We start from the raw sequence: 18,125 nt of genomic DNA, 5'->3' as shown, positions 1-18,125 counted from the left end.
CGAATTTTCCCAACGGTGGCCCGGAAACCGGAAAGGAAAGGCCTTGAAAGGCCGCCCGGGGGGAAAAGAAGGGGAAAAAAAAAATTCAGCCCCATTTTCTTTTCTTTTGGAGGCGCCCCTTTCCCCTTTTTCGGGGAACCAAAGCGCACGTACGAATCCGCCGCCGAGCACGCAGTAGACAAACTGCACGCCGCCGAGCACGACGAGGAAGGCAAGGAAGACGTCAATGAGCTTGGTGCGCTGCGGCGTCTTCTTCTGGTAGTGGTCGAGGAGCTGGTTGACGGCCTGGGTCCAGTCGGCGTTGCCGCTGGCGCTGGCGGCCTTGGAGGAGGCAAGCTTGGGCTGGGAGGTCATGGTGCCGGGGATGGCGGCGACGGTCGGGCCTGCGGGGGCGCTGGCGGCGGCGGGGGGCACCTGAGCGACTTTCTTGGGCGCCATTGTGTCGAAGTGATCGGTCGAGGCGGATTTGCGTCCTGGGGAGAAAAGGTGGGAGTCGTGAATGCCGGCGAACTGGCGTCGAGGAGCTTTGGGGGGTGCTGTTGGCGACAGGTGGTGGGTGGAGGTTGCTGGCCGTACGTACTGTACCATCTAGCTCACAACCCCATAGCAGTAGCGGACACGACAGCATTCGAGCCACCTGTCCCGCTGGGCGCCACAGAGGTTCAGCCACATGAGGGACAGGGTGTTGGTGGAATCCGGGGTACTGTCAACGTGCACGCATTAGTCAGGTCAGCATTACATCATGTAGTCCAGCTCTATTGGTCAAGGGACACGCTCCAAGCAGTAGCAGTAGTGGCAGCAGCAGCAGCAGCAACATTCGCCAGAAGCAGCCGGGCTTCACCAAGTCCCGAGCACCAGCGGAACTTCAAAACTTAACCCCCCCCCCCCTCTCATTCCAAAGCTTGAATCCCACCCATAACACAACTTGGTTAATCCTTCACACTCTCCTTTTTCCTCCTCCGCTGACCACACCACCGAGTATACAAACCGCTGTTCACAATGGTTTGCTCTGCCCCGCCATCGAACACGTATGACGAGGGTACCCTACTGACACAGCCAGGCCGCTACACGAGAACTCTCAACCCCCTCCTTCGTCCTGGGCGCCCTCACGGCGGGCGGCGGCATCATGGGCTACGTCAAGACCCGTTCCGTGCCCTCGATTGTTGCCGGTGTTACCGTTGGTCTGCTGTGTCAGTGTCCCTCCTCCCTCCGCGCTCTCCGCCTGCCTTGTCTTCGTTCAAAAAGAGCTGCTACTGCGGCTTCTTGAAGCACACCAAACTGACCATGATCAGACGGACTCGGCGGGTACCGCATCCAGGGCCGCGAGCCCTACGGCGTCGAGCTCAGCCTTCTCGCCTCCGCTGTCCTCGGCGGCTCTGCCATCCCTCGCGCCATCCGTCTGCGCAAGCCGGTGCCCATCCTCCTCAGTGTGCTCTCCCTGTTCGGCCTCTTCACGTTTGGCGACGCCTTCCGCCGCGGCGTCTGAACCGTCTCGAACGAGTGACGGTCTGTGTGTCCAGGACGACAGAGATCTGGGGTTTTCGTGTTTCGTTTCGAGATAGCAACGAGTCGAGATTCATGTGATTAAAACCATACACACATGCCTACAAACCATATGAACGCCCCCCATTTCCCCCCCAATGCTTTTTTGGGGGGTTTGTCATGTTTCCCAAACCCCGTGGTGTACAGGATGCGCATGCCGGCCCGCGATACTGTTACAATAATCGTACCACCACCTCCCTCCCGTTCGATCCGTGTTGACGGCAATCGAGGTTCCCCCCACGTAGTCCCAGCCCCCTCTCATCATCTGGGCAAGGACAGATAGAGACTCTCCTCTCTGCCCTCTAGTCGAGGCCCAGCTCCTTGTTGATCTCGGCAATCTTGCGCGCCTTCTCGTCCCGCTTCGCCTTGCCCGCCGCGCGGTTGGCGTCGAGGCGCTTCATGCGCGCCACCTTGAGGCAGTCGCTGACGTGCTGCTTGGCCGTGTTGCAGTTGCCGAGGGACTTGTAGAGGAAGCCGCGCGCGTGGCACTCTTCGAGGGCGTTCATGACGTCCTCGCACTCTGGTGGTGGCCCGGATCGGTCAGCGGTGGGACGAGGGACACGGGGGACGGACGGGTTGGCGGGCTGCCGTGGGAAGCTTACCAATGTTGTCTTTTGTGTGCAAATGGGGATGCATTGTGATATGTTCGTCGCTTGGTCAATCAGGTGAGGTGTGCTTCTGTTTGGTGCGTGGGTAGGTCTTTGGATCGTTTGAGGGATCGCGAGCGCAATGTGCTTGGTGGCGGACAATTTGCAGGTGGTGTCTCGGGGATTGAAGATCTTCAATCGGGGGGTCTGGGATGTGCGCCAGGCAGCGCCACGTCCAGGTCGGGATTAGTGGGGCTTGGTGCTCTGACCTACCGACCTACCTTGCCTTACACGAGGGGTGACTTGAGCCTGCGCTCAACGAAATGATGATTCGATGCCCATCAAGCGCTGCGAAGCTTCCCGGTACCGCATGACAAGACCATGAAGATGAAGCTCGAGGAACAAGTCGAGTTCGCGGCCGACCGTCGACACCGACTATCGAGCACACGAAAAGAGGGTAAAGGGAGCGCTCCCTGAATGGGGCCCTAACTGAGTCCCTGGCAAACAAGGGCCGGCCTCAAGCTTTCCTGCGTCAGCAACAGGCCTACAAAAAGAACAAGAAGAACCATTCATGCCACTGCACAGAACCAGAAATGATTATTTTGGGGTATGAATCTTCATCCTATCTACACACGAACTTCATGTTAATAACCCTCAATAGTCCACCATTAATACCTTCCCAGCTTGGCAAAACGCTTCGCCTTGCCCTTCGCACTACGACTACCAAACTTCTTTGTCCAGGCAGCATCGCGACGGTGGAGCTCAACGGCGCTGCGCTTCGACGGCTGAACATTGGCGGCCTCAATGTCACCGCAGTCAGGGCGAGTGAGGTTGTTGCCAAAGGTGTCGACGACCCACAGCAGCACACCGTTAGTCCAGCCAAAACCCTCGACAACCTCGTACTCGCCACCGCCACCGGCCTGGTTGGTCGAGTTGTCCGAGTACTTCTCGAACATGATGCCAACCTCGCGCTCATCGAATCCCTCAAGCTGAGGCGTGTCACTTGTCGAGCCTCCCGTGGCGTACCACGTGCAGAAGGCCGAGTCGAGATAGCGCTGGCCCAAACGCAGGGCCAGGTCCTGCACCTCCATGTAGTGGGGATCCGACTCGCCAAAGGTGGCCGGTGTGTTGCGAAGCCCCTCCATAAGGATGTGCATCAGAGGAGGCCACACACTAGGCTGGTCCCATTGCTCCCCAGTTCGCAGGTTCGTCGCCGGAATGCCGCCGTCCTTGGTATCGAGGTACGTGGCGACCCGCTCAAACGCCGTCTTGACAGCGAGCGGGTTGTTCTTGATGTGGGCAGGCGCGGCGCCGGTCCAGAAGGGGTAGAACTGTGCCACGGAGAAATATACTTGCTGGCCTTCCGGGGCGCCAGTGGCTTCAAGATCGGTCGTGTCGTCATCCGCAGGGACAAACGTATCCTGGGCTCCAGACGTGAGGTTGTAGTCGAAGTAACCAGACAGCGTGTCATTCCACATGAGGTTGTACATAGCCTCGCTACGGTTGGCAGCCAGCGCGGTCCACTCTGCAGCCTGTGTCTCATTGCCGGTCTGGTTGAGGTAGCCAGCAATGGTGACCTCGTTCCAATAGAGAATTGAGTTGAGCTCGACGGGGACAATGTTCACAATGTTAAGCGACCTCAGCGGGAAATAAACATGGCGAACAGCGTCGTTGGGCTTGGACAACCAGCGCGAGGTATAGTCCCAGCCGCTCTCAGCACCCGAGGCGAGGTTGGCATAGAGAAAGGCCTTTTCAGTGTCGTTCAGCTCCCTGGTCTCGGGGTAGATGATGCCGGACTCGGCGTAGTAGGAGCTGTTGGATGCGGTGGTGTAGTCTTCGTAGTAGGACTCGGGACGGGGTTGCGTGTTCGACACGTTGTACCTAGGTCACCCATGTCAGCGAATTCGGCCATTGAACATGAAGAAGGTTGGCGGACATACAAGTTGAGCTGATAAGTCCGATCGTCCTTGGACACCTCAACAGTGCGGTTGACAGTCCACCACTCATGTTCCTTGATGAGCAGCGGCAGTGCCCGGTCCAGAATGTCGGTGTCGTTGGTGTGATCGACGTAGAGACGTACCATCTGCGAGAGCAGCGGCGGCTGTGAGCGGTTGAGGTAGTACCTTCTGGCGCCGTTCATGACAAAGCCATACTGGTCGACGAGGTCGAGAAAGTTTTCGATCTGGTTGCGGGAGACTTCAATGAAGCTGCCGCCCGTACGCAGCAGGCCCTCGAGAATCCAGAACGAGTCCCAGTAGTAGGGCTCACGGAAGCGGCCTCCGGCAACGACGAAAGTACGATTGATAGGGATAAAGCTGTTGGGGCAGTCGGTGCAATTGCTGCCGGCGCCAGTATAGGAGCGGGTCAGATCGGGCCAGATCTCGATGACCTTCTCAGTGAATTCGCGGATGACAGTGTCGTTGATGTTGTCGAGGAACTGGGCGTCCGTCTCGAGGTCATCCACCTCAGACAACTCGCCGCCAGCCAGGGCAAAGTTGGCCGCGAGGAAGTCGTTCAATGCCGTGTTGTTGGTCAACGGTTTCTCCAGTTCGTCGAATGACTCCTGGATCTGCTCCAAGGACCTCTTGGCGGGCCTGCGACGGTTAATCCACCGCCCTCCAGCTCGGGCGAAACGGGGAGGAGGCTCACATGTCAACAAACGTCTTGGAGTCTTCGAAGGGGCGAGCGAGCTGGATCTGGCTCAAAATTTCGCCGTGGCAGTAGATGGCTGAGTCGCAGGGGGCAATGACAGAGCCATTCCGGAAGAGCTGGGCTCTGGCCAGAGGGGCCGCGGCGGCCAACGCCACCACCGACTTGGAGAGAAGCGTCATGGTCGACGAGCACGATGCCCAAACTTGCGGCACAGATTGCGTCCGCACGGTGTAGGAAAAAGTAGAAGAGGATCGGGAGGGGGGACTGGCAGAGAGGGGGGGACTGGGAAAGTGCTGAAGAAGGAGATGGACGTCACTGCTTGAGCAGCCGATGCATGTTAAGTAGGTAGCATCGTCCGCAGCAGCACAAGCGGCAGGCGCAAGCAGAGAGAAGAAAAAAGATGCCAAAGAGCTCTGGCGAGCTCCCCTCGTCGGAGGGGGAGAAGATCGCCGGGCCACTTGGCGCCGTCAGCTTTTGTCCGCCTGGTCCGTCAGTGGTTCATACTGGGTTCGGTTGCATTGGGTCGCAAGTGCCTTGGTGTTCGGCTAGGGGCAGGAACGGTGCGTGTGCTAGGTCGCATGAGCTTGCGCCAACCAGGAGCCACGAGGTCATCATCATCGTCGACGGGGAGAACTGCAGAGGTGCCAACCTGGAAAACCTGCTGGGTCCCAGAAGGACAGGGCAGGGGAGGTACGTGGCGGGGAAGCCGATGCGCGTCGACCGGTTCTGCCGGTGGACGAGCCTTGTCCGGGGGGTGGATGCTCAGTTGCTCGGTTCGGGACGGACCTATTGAACCCATTCGACCTGTCGTTATGAGCAGGCGGCCTTTTTCATGGGGAGCCGATGTGCGAACAATCGATTCAGGTCTCCCCAGTCAAGACATCACCCCCCCCCCCCCCGAGTCCCAATTCCAGTCACCGACTATCTGGTGCCAGGCGGTGCCTCCCAAATGACCGTGACCGATGAAGCAAACGGCCGGGCACGTGGTAGCAGTTGCACCAGATCCGCGAGCCCTTGAACTGGGAGAGCGGCGAACGACACGACGCTGCCCCCGCACTACAAAGACGGAGGCGCATTGGTGGCCGGAGTAGAACCGACACTGGTGGCTTGGGCACCTGCAGATTTCATTGCTCAATATGCTCAATCATCCAGATGATGGCACTGCCGTCTTGGGAGCACTGTACTTCGTTGGTGCCCACCTAGGTCCCGTAAGTTGTGGTACCTCAGGTAGGTAGGTAGTGAAGGACGCACTTGAAGAGGTAGCCTCGAAGCATCCTTCCTGACTGCTCCCCCCCACCTCCTTCGTCCTTTCCCCAACCACCATGACGTCAACCTGGGGTAAGCGGGGCCGCCATTCCAGCGGCTGACATCGGCGCCTTGGCGCCACCCGCCAGAGGGCCTACGGCTCACCCAGTGCCACTCCATCACTCAAATAGCCACAAATCGAGCCTCAGAAAGCCATCTGGGCTGTCCAGTAGACACGAACACATGGCGATGGCGGCGCATGCAGTATTGTGGTACAGAAAATGAAGAGTGGCTACTGCTTGAAGATAATGCCTGGGCGGAACAGTCCCGCGTTCGGAGAAGTGGGCATTCAAAATCAGGTAGCTAGCACATCCAGTCACTGGGCACCGAGTGACGATCGATCAACAACAGCAGCAGCCCCAGAAAATTAGGCGAATACTTATGTCAGTGGCTGTTCAGAAGTGCTCTTGGACGTCTTGGCGCCCCGCGCTCTACGGTATGCCACATTGCAACAGCGCTCTTTGACCGTGTCAAGCGGGTGACACAGGAAGCCACACGCCAAACCCGCCCAATCCGACAAATACAGGTATCATCCAGCCAGATCCTAACTCCAGAACTCTCTCAACACCTTGTATCTCAATTAAACAGTCTGAAATTCTACTTGCTGTATAATTGGTCATGTACTTAAAGATACATCAACTTCATTAGTTCTGAGCCGATGTAAAGTATAGTATAGTGGTTCAAAGTAAGTTTGCCGTTAAGAAGTGTGGTTTCTTTTATCACGTCCTTACACGTGTGGTATTATTTTCGGTGCGTTCCAAGGTTTATCTGCTGCCAGCGTGGGACAAATACTTCTTTGCTCGTGTACTCTTGTTCATTGATTGGCAACTCTACATTGCGTACTTGAGTATTTGAATTGTGCCTGATGTGCTTACTGGACAGTATACATGCTCGCCCGTCCTGTCTGTTGTTTCGCCTCAGCCCCAGTCTTGTCCCCCGCCAGCGTCCTCTGGAACACCTCCTCCAGCTTGGGGAGCACGAGGTCCTGGTTCTGCGCAATCTGATAGTGGACCACGATTCGTCCGCTGCCGAGCTTCAGGCCGACATCCTTCCCGTATTGCACAAACGTGGCAGCGGAACATCCCGCCGCTGTCAGATCAAGCCAGACCATGTTGGTGTGCACTGGGTGAAGCAACTTGCCGCCGAGTCCCGTCCAGAGGGCCTCAACCTTCCTCGCCACATCGTGCGACGTCGTCAGCAGGCCGCCCTCGCCGTTGGGTCCCGTGCCGAATGTCTGGTCCACGGCGATCCGCGCCGGCGCTGCCACGACGCCCGACTGACGGAGGCCACCGCCGATGGACTTGCGCACCCAGCGCGCGTGCTTGATGGTTTTTGTCGGCCCCACGAAGATGCTGCCGATGGGGGCGCCCAGGCCCTTGGAGAAGCAGAGGCTGATCGTGTCGAAGAGAGAGCAGTAGTCAGCGAGGCTGCCAGCGCCGGATGCGGTGGCCTCCCAGAGCCGTGCGCCGTCGAGATGCATCTTAATGTCGTGTTCTCGCGCAAAGGTTGAAATCCGCCTGGCCTCTTCCAGGGGCATGATCATTCCGTTGAGCGTGTTCTCGAGACTGATGACCCTGGTGGGGCACGAGTGCACATCGTCGTCGATGCAAACGCTGTCCATGACATCCTCCAGTGTGAGGTGTATGCCGTTCCGCGGCACGACGGCCTGAACAAAGGCACCCGTTAAGGATGACACGCTGCGTACACGGTTAGTACCACATGGGATAGTTGTCGTCGCGCATGAGTAGAAACACACCCGCCCGCCTCATATTGGATAATGTGAGAGCGGTGATCGCTCAAGACGCTGTGTGGAGGCTGAGTGAGCAGAGACCGGAGCGCCAGCTGGTTGCCCATCGTCCCCGAGAGAACCAACAATCCAGCCTCCTTGCCCGCGAGGGCAGCAACGTGGGTCTCGAGGTCGATCGTTGTCGTATCCTCCTCGAACACGTCGTCAAACAGGGAGCCGACCCTGATGGCTTCGAGCATAGCCGGCGTGGGCGTTGTCATGGTATCACCTGTTTGCGATATCAGCGCCGTTGTGTCACCATTGGACGCTGTCAGGCTCACTTCTCAAGTCAAAGCCTGCTGCCCCCTTGTGACCCAGCCAGGTACTGGCAGGAGCAGCGGCATTCGTAGGCTTCGTGGTAGACATTGCTCTGGACAACGATGCCTTGTTCGGTGAACAACGAGTTGACCAATATGGGATACTCGTCAGTGGTGATCTTGTCCAGCGTTTGAAGATGGCCCACTGGCTGTCACACACCAAGTGTCTGGACATGGCGGAGCTGAATCTGAGGGCTCGAAAGGGTGGGGTTTCATGCGAAAAAGCCCCCCTTTGCAAGCTGTGCTGAGAGGGCGCGTTGATGTAAGGCGCCGGCCAGAGACAAGTACTCGAAGGGCGCGTTCAGGTCTGGGCCGACAATGAAGCTCCTGTGCGGTAGGGGCTTGGGTGGACCATGAACGCCGTGGTCGTGTGGTTGCGGGGTCCCCCTAGCCTGATTGGAGCGCGTTCTGCCTTTGAACAGCCGAGCGAGGCAGGTGCCTACCTACCTGCCTGCCTGCCTGCGCGCCTTCGTACCTCATGGGTAGGCACCATATCTAATCGCATGTTCCATGACTTAGGCTAACTCTGGTTTGTACGTGGGTGGTGGAAGAAAATGCGTTGGAGAATGAATCAACTCTCATGATATAGAGTTCCGAAGTAGATGTGAGATTCTGCATGCACGGTAGATCAGCTGACGGCGTACTACCGCGAAGCACATCGGCACGCGCCATGCTGTATGTATGAGCATTTCGGGATCGCCCGCGACTGTGCCTCTCTGTCAGATCAGCTCTGTCAATACCTCTCTCTGTAGCCGGTTGACTCGAAATGAAAAAAAAACCAGTGGTCCCCACCATTTTCGTCCAGTCAGCAAGGGAGTGAGTAGGTAATCTTTTGTCCCGAAGGAGGGGGAGGTCGGCTAATCTGATGTGCTGATCCCGCCCATTTTGGCCCTGGCTGGCCTTCCTGTCGCGCCAAGTATGTGCCAGTTGTCGTGCCGCCGTGATCAGCGGCATCGTACCTCGCGCGCGCAGCAACCAATCCGGTGCTCGCTGAGAGGGCTCTTCATATGCACGATGCGCTGGCAAGTCGAACAGAGCACGCAGCAGCCGGCCTCGCCTCATTAATAAATCGTGAGTATAGTCCCCCATTCGAGGTTGAGCTACCTGTCTCGAGATCTTTTCTGTTTGTTTTTTCCTTTTCTTTTTAAATATCTTTTTTTCCAAGTTTCTCCCCCCAAAAGTCCCTGTGCTTTCTCTCATACCGCCCGAAACACCCGCCAGTCTTCTCCCAAGAAGATCAAACGGGCACGGCAGCAGTGCGCGCCATAGCTCATCCCATGCTGGAAGCATATGGACACCAAGCCTGGCGCTTCTGATCATGGAAGCGCCCAGCCTGTCAACCCACGACCAACTGACTTCGTGGTGCGCGTCAAAGCTACCAGGATTGCCCACCCACCATCTCACACGAGAACTGGCTACAGGGTGACTCTTATGCTCACGGTGGTTATATTTTCTCATCTGAAAAATTGGAAAGTTCGTATCATCGTCGTCATCCATCGTTAACGTATGCTGGTCAGCCGCCCAGTTCCAATTGGCCGTGTTGCCTCGCTGCCTTACGCAATGTTGCATTGCCCGTCACTGGACAAAATGAAACACCTCGCGGTAACGAGGAGACATCATGAGCCTAGTCTGCCCCGCTCTTCTTCCGACAAAGGCTTCACAACGCTTTCTCCTCCTTCGAGACTGTTGTACCCAACCATCAAAGACTGAGTGGTTATGCAGTCTTTCCAAACGTACATCGTGTTGAGATGAAGGCCTTCTCTTTGTTCATGGCGGAAGAATCGTAAAAAAATCCTTCATGAACTGCGAAATTTGCCGACTTTCCACGTCTCCCTGACGTCTTGAGCCATTACACACCAGGCCGACTACTCAGCAAACCGAAATAGGCATCCAACGCGTGCCGGCTTGAAGCCTGCTGTGCGAATGAGCTCCCGCACTGCCAGCAGCCGCTGGTCGCCCCAAAGGCATCACGCAGCATGCGATTTCACCTGTTGGCCCACTTCATGAGCCATTGAATGACAGCATCCAAGTTTGTCTCCTCCTTGGCGCTGATGCCGTAACAGCAGACTTCGCGGTGACCGATCGTCTTGAGGTCCAAAGCATCGATGAGCTCATCAACGGACAGCTTATTCGGCAGATCAGATTTGTTGCCCAGTACGAGGAGGGGGATGCCTTTCAAGGAGTTCTGCTCCATGAGCGCATGGAGTTCGTCCCGGGCCTGCTGAAGCAGATCTACATCGGCAATGTCGACGATGAAAACGATGGCGTTCACTCCTCGGCAGTACCTCTCCCACATGGTCCGAAAACGGGGTTGTCCACCAATATCCCAGCATTTGAGCGTGACGTGTCCCCGTTGCACACGCTTCATATTGAATCCGACCGTCGGGATCGAGCTACACAAGTTGACAGTTAGCCGAGTTCATTGCTGTCCGGGACCGTCAACCGAATGAGGGGCCTGTATCGACGGCTTGGGGTTTTGCCAAGGGTTGAGAGATCGCAAATAGCAGAAGGAAGGGGGGTGCCTACTCGATCGTGAATTCGCCGCCCTGACCAAGGCGCGTTAGCAAGAAACAGGTGCGGCAAAGGTGCGTCGCGAAATATACTCACAGCAAGGACACGCAGCAGAGACGTCTTGCCTGCTGCTTGCAGTCCGATCATGGTCACATCCATTTCCGTTGCCCTGCATACCTGGTCAGCGAATACCGAGATTGCGCGTTGCTGGCCGCGACAGACGCTCCAGGAAGGAAAAATCCACGCACCAAAACGTCCTGAGCAACCAATCATACATCCTTCGGAACAAGCCCGCCATTGTAGCGAAGATTGTGCTAGCAAAAAAAAAAAAGGGCAACAAGGTCAAAGAGGTACAAGACAAGATGGCGAGGCTGCTGTATCGGGTGCCGCGTGATGTTCGGCGCAACCAGGATAGACGGTGAAGGGAGGGGCAGCGGGGGTGGGGTATTAAGGTGAAGATCGGAAGGCTCTCCGCGCAGAGCAAGCCTGCGTCGATGTTGATGAAGTGAGTAGGCGGCAAGGGAACGAGTATCTCTGTATGACCGTCACAGCTGGTCAGCGGTCGCAGCCTGCACTGAATGGCGCCGGAGGGGTGTAAATTTTGGTCGTGTGAGAGGTGGAGAGTGTTGGTTCGCGCCTGACGCAGTTGCAAGTGACGGAGTAGAATCGGCGGCAACGGGTAGATCAGAAGTCAAGGTGACGCTCAGATGAAGACGCACAAAGCCCCCACCCGCAACGAACCGAACGTATGGGCCAACCTGCGCAGGAACCAGGAGCCACAGAGGAAGCACAAGTTGTGCTGGGCCGTGTCGATGTAATGACGGTAGTCCAGCGGGACGTAGAGGCAATCGCAGAGGTCGGAGGCAGGTTTGGCAGCAATGCGACGCGACTGCTCAAAGCCTTGCAGTCTGACGAACGCCCTGTAGCGGTGATGACCAGGGTCTCATTCGTGTCCTCCTGCCGATGAGATGTGGAGTAGCAAGCAACGGCAGCTGCAGATGCAGGAGCAGGAGCAGAATCAGAATCAGGGTCACGATCAGACCGAGGCGCTTGAGAAGCCGAGCAACGCAAGTTCCCGAGCACGCCCTTTTGAAGACTCGTAGGTGTGCGCTGTGCGAGGAGATGCGATGATGGCAATCAACGCTCGACTCAAGTATTCGTGCCGGGGTCACCACGCCAGTGCCCAGTGTCCGGCGGTGCGCACTATGTGGTGAACAGTGCTCAACGATGGAGTGACAGGCAATCTGAGGCCGATGGTCTGGCCACACGGCAGGCAGTGGTCACTCAAAAATGTCTGTACGTCGTCGAGTATTTGCGGGGGATGGAGGCCTAGCAAGCTTCTGAGGAATGTTGTCCGAGAGTGTGATGAGGAGATGGGTAAGCTTTTGACGGTGGAGGTTGAGGTCGGGTAAGGCAAGGTAGGTAGGTAGGTAAGGTAATAAGGTGAGGTGGGTGGGTGGGTACCTAGGTTTGGTAGGTACCTAGGTAGGTAGCTTGGGTTGCTTGGGTAAGGTAGCTAAGTAGGACAGACCGCAGTAGCTAAGGCACCTAGCCTGGCTTCATGGGTATGGTTTAGTAGTGAACGGCTCCTGAACCCCACGGCCCGAGGCGGGACGGGCAGGAGGACGGAGTAATAAATGGAGACAGCGCTTGTTCCAGTGACGTCCTTGACCAGGCTTCTAGGTACGCTTTACATGACTTCTTTGTGGTCTGGCCCCGTGATGGTCAGAGCGGCTAGCTTCACCAACATGCATTCATACGCGCCCAGCACAGTCTTCCTCCACCCCCTGCGCGACGAAATCGAGTCGAGTCGCAAGGTAAAGAGGCCGCCAACTGTTTATTGACGGTCTTTGTATTGGGCCGTCAGGAACCGTCGAGAGGCCAGGCGGTTTCTGCAGAGGCCAAGGCCCGAGGCCTCAGGCCCCCAGATGAGCCGCCAGCTTAAGGTGTAGCCTCGCTACTTTGGTACGTAGGGACGTAACAAGGTGAGGTAGTAAGGGTGCCACCCTACCCTGTCTTTCAACTTGTCTGCAGGGCGCCTCAACATGAATATGATACGTCGAGGTGACTGCATGCTGAGGCACTGGGACAGAAATGTACAGTGAACACCAGGCGTCGCAGCCTGCGAGGGGGCTTGCGCAGCAGACTGGCAACCAAAATGGTTACGTGTGTGTGTGTGTGTGCGTGTGTGTGTGTGAGCGCGCGCGTGTGTTTGTGTCGGCCGGTTGGGGTCGAGCTGCAGGTCACGCAGCATGCCTCACTGCTTTCCGTCCTGGTCGGCAACGGGCGGCGTTAGTGCGCGTGGCCTCAACCATGGTGGGATGTCTAGATGGGGCGGACCGGGTATGCGACCTAACCAGCCACCGAGTCGGCCGAGAGCTTCATCACTTCAGCGACGGCGAACTTGATGCAATGGGCCAATACGCCAACTCGGAACATGAGATCGGGCGTACCAGGAGCTCGTGTGTGTTTGAGCCTGCAAGCAAAAACGGTCCACTTCGGTCTCTTGTGAGACAAGGAGTTAATGACACAGATCTCCAGATCCAAGCTGCTCCCCACCATGTTAGCCACCCTGAGATGAAGGCTACCTTACCTAGGTAGGTAGTTCAAGTGTGTGCACAATTTTGCTTCTTGGCAACCATGACGGTAGAATCTCGATTGCCAAGTTGACCAATGTAATATGCATGCGGTATGGTGAGTTTAAGCTGCGTTGAAATGAGTGTTCCCAAACAGGCCCATCCTTCGAATGTCTTCTATTGTTTGATGTGCCTCTCATGCTCGAGGATAAAGACGGCTGTATGAGCATGGGATCAGGCAGGTGGATGCTCCGTCCACTTCAGAACCTGTCAGAGGCCCAGCTTGCCGGAAATGGTACCAATGTACGGCATGTTACAGGCGGCAGCGGGTCTATCGTTATCAGAACATTCACGGTGGGGCCATCGACAGCTTCCCGTCTCTTATCCGTCCAACCATTTGGTAGAATCACTCCCCGCCATCAATTTTTTTTTTCCACTGTCTTATCGCAGAGAGCTCCCGAGCCGATTTGAATTCATCGTGCAGTCTACTGCTCGCCATTCGAGCATCTGTCTAGACACCCACCAAGCAAGGCTTTTGGCTCACGATTTGCTGATCGCGCTGCCCAACTGCGACGACAGCATTTGCGCATGCACTCAAGGCCAACTTGGGGCGCTGCTTAGAGTCTTTGCGCCGCCTTTTATCACCATCTGCCCGCCTTCCAATCATCCATCCCCCCGACCCGGATCAGGCACCATGGCTCCCTCCGCCACCAACACGAAATGGGACCATGAATACAATACGCTGCGGCGAGAAAATCTTTTCAAAAACCCTCCCAAGGATCACACCGCCTACCCTGCGCTCCAGGCAGCCGTGAGCCCACACATCGAGTCCTTCAATGCCCTGTTCCGCAACGATGGCAAGCCGAGTTTGCTCGATCACGGCCTGGCCGATATTGGCACCAAGACATTTCTCGACGGCGACGATCGGACGCCTCAAGGCCAGAGGAATAAATTGACCATCCGCTACAAGGGCGTAAGCCTTCAAAAGTCACAACTGCCGCCTTCCAATAAGTACGCCAAAACCCGGGAGATCTTCCCTGCCGAGTGCAGAGAACGGCACGTCACCTATCGTGGCAAGCTCTCCGCCACCTTCGAGTTCCGCATCAATGATGGCGATGCCAAGGAGTTCACACGCGATCTGGGACAGATGCCCATAATGGTCAAGGTAAGCCAAATCACGGGTCTACGCCGTCTCGTTCTCCAGAGCGCACTAACTCACCCTCTCACAGTCAAACCGGTGTCATCTCGAGGGCAACTCGCCCGATCTGCTGGTGAAGAGGAAAGAAGAGTCCGAAGAACTAGGCGGCTACTTCATCGTCAACGGTATCGAGAAGATCATTCGACTGCTCCAGGTCAACCGACGAAATTTCCCAATGCCATCTACCGACCCAGCTTCGCCAACCCGTGGCGCCGGCTACAGCCCTCACGGCATTCATTCCTTCGCTCAGTTAGGCCCGACGAAACCTTTCTCAACCAACGGTCTTGGCACTTATCTTACCGACGAAACATGACATTCCCGCTTTTCTGGCGGAAAACGAATACCTCGTTCCAGTCATGATGATCCTCAAGGCCCTCGTCGAGACGAACGACCGCGAAATCTTTGAGGGGTTGATTGGTTCCAAGGGCTCCAAGTCTGCCCAGAACACATTTTTGACCGACCGCGTCGAGCTCTTGTTGCGTACCTACACCAGCTACGGCCTCTACACAAAGACAGAGACTCGAGCGTATCTTGGTGAAAAGTTCCGCGTTGTCTTGGGCGTTCCCGATACTATGTCCCACTACGATGTTGGTACCGAGTTCTTGAAAAGGATCGTGCTCGTACATCTAGGAAATGTCGACGTCACGGAACAACAAGACAGCGACAAATTCAAGATGCTGCTGTTCATGATCCGCAAGTTGTATGCACTCGTTGCTGGCGAGTGCTCGGTGGACAACCCTGATGCCATCCAGAACCAGGAGGTTCTTCTCGGCGGCTTCCTCTACGGCATGATCTTGAAGGAGCGCCTCGACGAATTCCTCTCCACGGCTGTCCGCGCATCGCTGCGCGATTACCACAGGAAATTCCCCGCCAAGACGTTTACTTCTCAGGATTTCCAAAAGGATTTCCCTGCCACCATCTTCCGACTCGCGAACGAGAGCCTTGGCTCTGGCCTCGAATACTTCATGTCGACCGGTAATCTCACTAGCCCGTCTGGTCTCGATCTCCAGCAGACCGCCGGCTACACCGTTGTGGCCGAGAAGCTCAACTTCCTGCGTTTCATCAGTCACTTCCGGATGATTCATCGTGGTGCTTTCTTCGCGGAACTCAAGACCACAACGGTCCGAAAGCTTCTGCCCGAATCTTGGGGTTTCTTGTGTCCGGTGCACACCCCCGATGGTTCTCCTTGCGGTCTGCTGAATCATCTTGCCCACAAGTGTAGAATCATGACGGATCCCGTTGACACATCAACTCTACCTGCCTTGGTAGCTGAAATGGGAGCCGTGAGCACGTCCAGTGCCGCCACCGACGAGAGTGTTGTTGTCATGCTCGACGGTCGCGTGCTGGGCTTCTCTACGCCCCAGGAGTCTATTCGCATCGCCGACACGCTGCGGTACTGGAAGGTCGAGGGTACACACGGCGTGCCCTTGGAGCTCGAGATCGGCTACGTGCCTCCTTCCAACGGAGGCTCCTACCCCGGCCTGTACATTGCATCCAAGGCGGCCCGCATGGTCAGGCCTGTCAAATACCTCCCCCTCCAGAAACAAGATTATGTCGGGCCCCATGAGCAGCCGTACATGTCCATCGCCGTCGTGGAAAAGGAGATCATCTCCGGCGAGTCCACGCACGTCGAATTTGACCCGACCAATATGCTGTCCATTCTGGCCAACATGACACCCTTCTCTGACTTTAACCAATCTCCTCGAAACATGTACCAGTGCCAGATGGGCAAGCAGACGATGGGCACACCGGCGACGGCTCTGGCACACCGAACTGACAACAAGCTCTACCGCATCCAGACCGGACAGACGCCTGTTGTCAGGTCGCCACTGCATAATGAGTACGGCTTTGACAATTTCCCCAACGGAATGAACTCGGTTGTTGCCGTCATTTCGTACACCGGCTACGACATGGACGATGCCATGATTCTGAACAAGTCTTCACACGAGCGCGGATTCGGACACGGTACCATCTACAAGGTGAAAAAGGTTTCACTCAAGGATGACTCAAGAAGTCGTACTGCCAAGCAAGTCACCAAGCTGTTCGGTTTCGCCCCCAACAGCTTCGTCAAGGGCGAGTACCGCAGCATGCTCGACGAAGACGGGCTTCCGTACGTCGGCCGCATGGTCCAGGAGGGAGACATTCTTTGCGCCTATCACACCGTCACCGCAGACTTCAACGGCAATCTGACCAACCTCGACGGCCAGACGCAATACGAGAAGTACAAGGAGTCGGAACAGGCGTTCATTGAGGAGGTGCGCATCATCGGCAGCGAGAACGGCAATGAGCCGGCGCAGACTGTATCGATCAAGCTCCGCGTTCCTCGTGCCCCCGTCATCGGTGACAAGTTCTCTTCTCGTCACGGACAAAAGGGTGTCGCCTCGCAAAAGTGGCCTGCCACTGACATGCCCTTCACTGAATCTGGCATGCAGCCTGACACCATTATCAACCCGCACGCCTTCCCCTCGCGCATGACTATCGGCATGTTCGTGGAGTCGCTAGCGGGCAAGGCGGGCGCGCTACACGGCCTGGCACAGGACTCGACGCCGTTCAAGTTCAACGAGGAGAACACGGCGGCCGACTACTTTGGGCATCAGCTGATGAAGGCGGGCTACAACTACCACGGAAACGAGCCCATGTACTCGGGCATCACAGGAGAAGAGCTTTCGGCCGACATTTATATTGGTGTCGTGTACTACCAGCGACTGCGTCACATGGTGAACGACAAGTACCAGGTACGAACGACGGGTCCCGTGGTGCCGACCACCGGGCAGCCTATCAAGGGCAGGAAGAAGGGTGGTGGTATCCGTGTCGGTGAGATGGAGCGCGACGCCCTGCTGGCGCACGGCACAGCGTTCCTCCTGCAGGATCGTCTGCTCAACTGCTCGGATTACACCAAGTCCTGGATTTGTCGGTCGTGTGGCTCGTTCCTCTCGGTGCAACCAACCGTGTCGCCGTTCGTCGGTAAGAAGAAGCAGATCAGCACGGTGCGGTGTCGCAGCTGCGCCAAACGGCTCGACGAGACCGACCTCGAGGGCGACAGCATCGAAGGCGAGATTTGGGAGGACGGTCAGGGCAACCAGTGGGTGGGCGGCGACAACACGACCGTTGTAGTCGTGCCGGGCGCGCTCAAGTACCTCGACGTCGAGCTGGCGGCCATGGGTGTCAAGCTCAAGTATCGCGTGGACCAACGGGATGCGCCGAGAAAGGGGGCGCTGAAACCGATGAAGGCATTGGATGGCGTTTTGGGCAAGGCGTAACATTGGGGTTTGAACGACTTTGGACTTTGTATCAATATATCTTTTTTCACGACAACGGAATGGAAAGAAAGTCACTTGCTACTGTGTCTCGCAGCAAGTGGCTGTTTTGCTGCTGTGCAATGCTCAGATCTGTGTGCGGTCAGACTAGGCAGACCAACTCGGACGCAAATCTTAAAAGGTAAGAGGATGAATGGCTTGACGAACCATCTCGTGCTACCAGTGTACCGATGTGGAGAAGGAGAGGCAGCGCAGAGTTATTGCATATCGGGACGCAGGTAGCCGTGTAGGCAAGACTTGACCTCTCAGGATGAGGCTTGGTTGGGTGCGAAGGGCGACGCAAGATCTGTAGGTTACCGAACGTTGATTGATGAGACAATCCCTCAAGGACTTT

At 56.6% G+C, this 18,125-nt stretch overlaps 6 protein-coding genes across 6 annotated transcripts; 2 read left to right on the top strand and 4 right to left on the bottom strand.

Annotated features, from left to right (window-relative positions):
• Nucleotides 1-999: 999 nt before the first annotated feature.
• Nucleotides 1,000-1,486, top strand: VDBG_05878 (conserved hypothetical protein; the record flags this gene model as incomplete). The annotated part of the gene is made up of 3 exons (XM_003003390.1): nt 1,000-1,002; nt 1,061-1,181; nt 1,293-1,486. The coding sequence occupies 3 exons, from the start codon at nt 1,000-1,002 to the stop codon at nt 1,484-1,486; spliced, it is 318 nt and encodes a 105-aa protein (XP_003003436.1).
• A 358-nt stretch (nt 1,487-1,844) lies between these two features.
• On the bottom strand, nt 1,845-2,178 carry VDBG_05877 (conserved hypothetical protein; the record flags this gene model as incomplete). The annotated part of the gene is made up of 2 exons (XM_003003389.1): nt 1,845-2,062; nt 2,145-2,178. The coding sequence occupies 2 exons, from the start codon at nt 2,176-2,178 to the stop codon at nt 1,845-1,847; spliced, it is 252 nt and encodes an 83-aa protein (XP_003003435.1).
• Nucleotides 2,179-2,797: 619 nt separating this feature from the next.
• VDBG_05876 (periplasmic trehalase) lies at nt 2,798-4,960 on the bottom strand (the record flags this gene model as incomplete). Its single annotated transcript, XM_003003388.1, has 3 exons — nt 2,798-4,010; nt 4,070-4,723; nt 4,779-4,960. The coding sequence occupies 3 exons, from the start codon at nt 4,958-4,960 to the stop codon at nt 2,798-2,800; spliced, it is 2,049 nt and encodes a 682-aa protein (XP_003003434.1).
• A 1,997-nt stretch (nt 4,961-6,957) lies between these two features.
• On the bottom strand, nt 6,958-8,238 carry VDBG_05875 (threonine aldolase; the record flags this gene model as incomplete). The annotated part of the gene is made up of 3 exons (XM_003003387.1): nt 6,958-7,783; nt 7,843-8,101; nt 8,154-8,238. The coding sequence occupies 3 exons, from the start codon at nt 8,236-8,238 to the stop codon at nt 6,958-6,960; spliced, it is 1,170 nt and encodes a 389-aa protein (XP_003003433.1).
• A 1,377-nt stretch (nt 8,239-9,615) lies between these two features.
• On the bottom strand, nt 9,616-10,998 carry VDBG_05874 (ADP-ribosylation factor 1; the record flags this gene model as incomplete). The annotated part of the gene is made up of 4 exons (XM_003003386.1): nt 9,616-10,582; nt 10,716-10,735; nt 10,797-10,869; nt 10,949-10,998. The coding sequence occupies 4 exons, from the start codon at nt 10,996-10,998 to the stop codon at nt 10,174-10,176; spliced, it is 552 nt and encodes a 183-aa protein (XP_003003432.1).
• Nucleotides 10,999-13,970: 2,972 nt separating this feature from the next.
• On the top strand, nt 13,971-17,734 carry VDBG_05873 (DNA-directed RNA polymerase I subunit RPA2; the record flags this gene model as incomplete). Its single annotated transcript, XM_003003385.1, has 3 exons — nt 13,971-14,441; nt 14,506-14,755; nt 14,829-17,734. 3 exons carry the CDS (start codon nt 13,971-13,973, stop codon nt 17,732-17,734), a joined length of 3,627 nt encoding a protein of 1,208 aa, XP_003003431.1.
• Nucleotides 17,735-18,125: the final 391 nt, after the last annotated feature.

Source organism: Verticillium alfalfae, genomic scaffold (assembly GCF_000150825.1).
Source record: "Verticillium alfalfae VaMs.102 supercont1.7 genomic scaffold, whole genome shotgun sequence".
Lineage (NCBI taxonomy): Eukaryota > Fungi > Ascomycota > Sordariomycetes > Glomerellales > Plectosphaerellaceae > Verticillium > Verticillium alfalfae.
The sequence above is the reverse complement of the archived record's forward strand: the minus strand, read 5'-3'. Positions and strand labels throughout refer to the sequence as shown.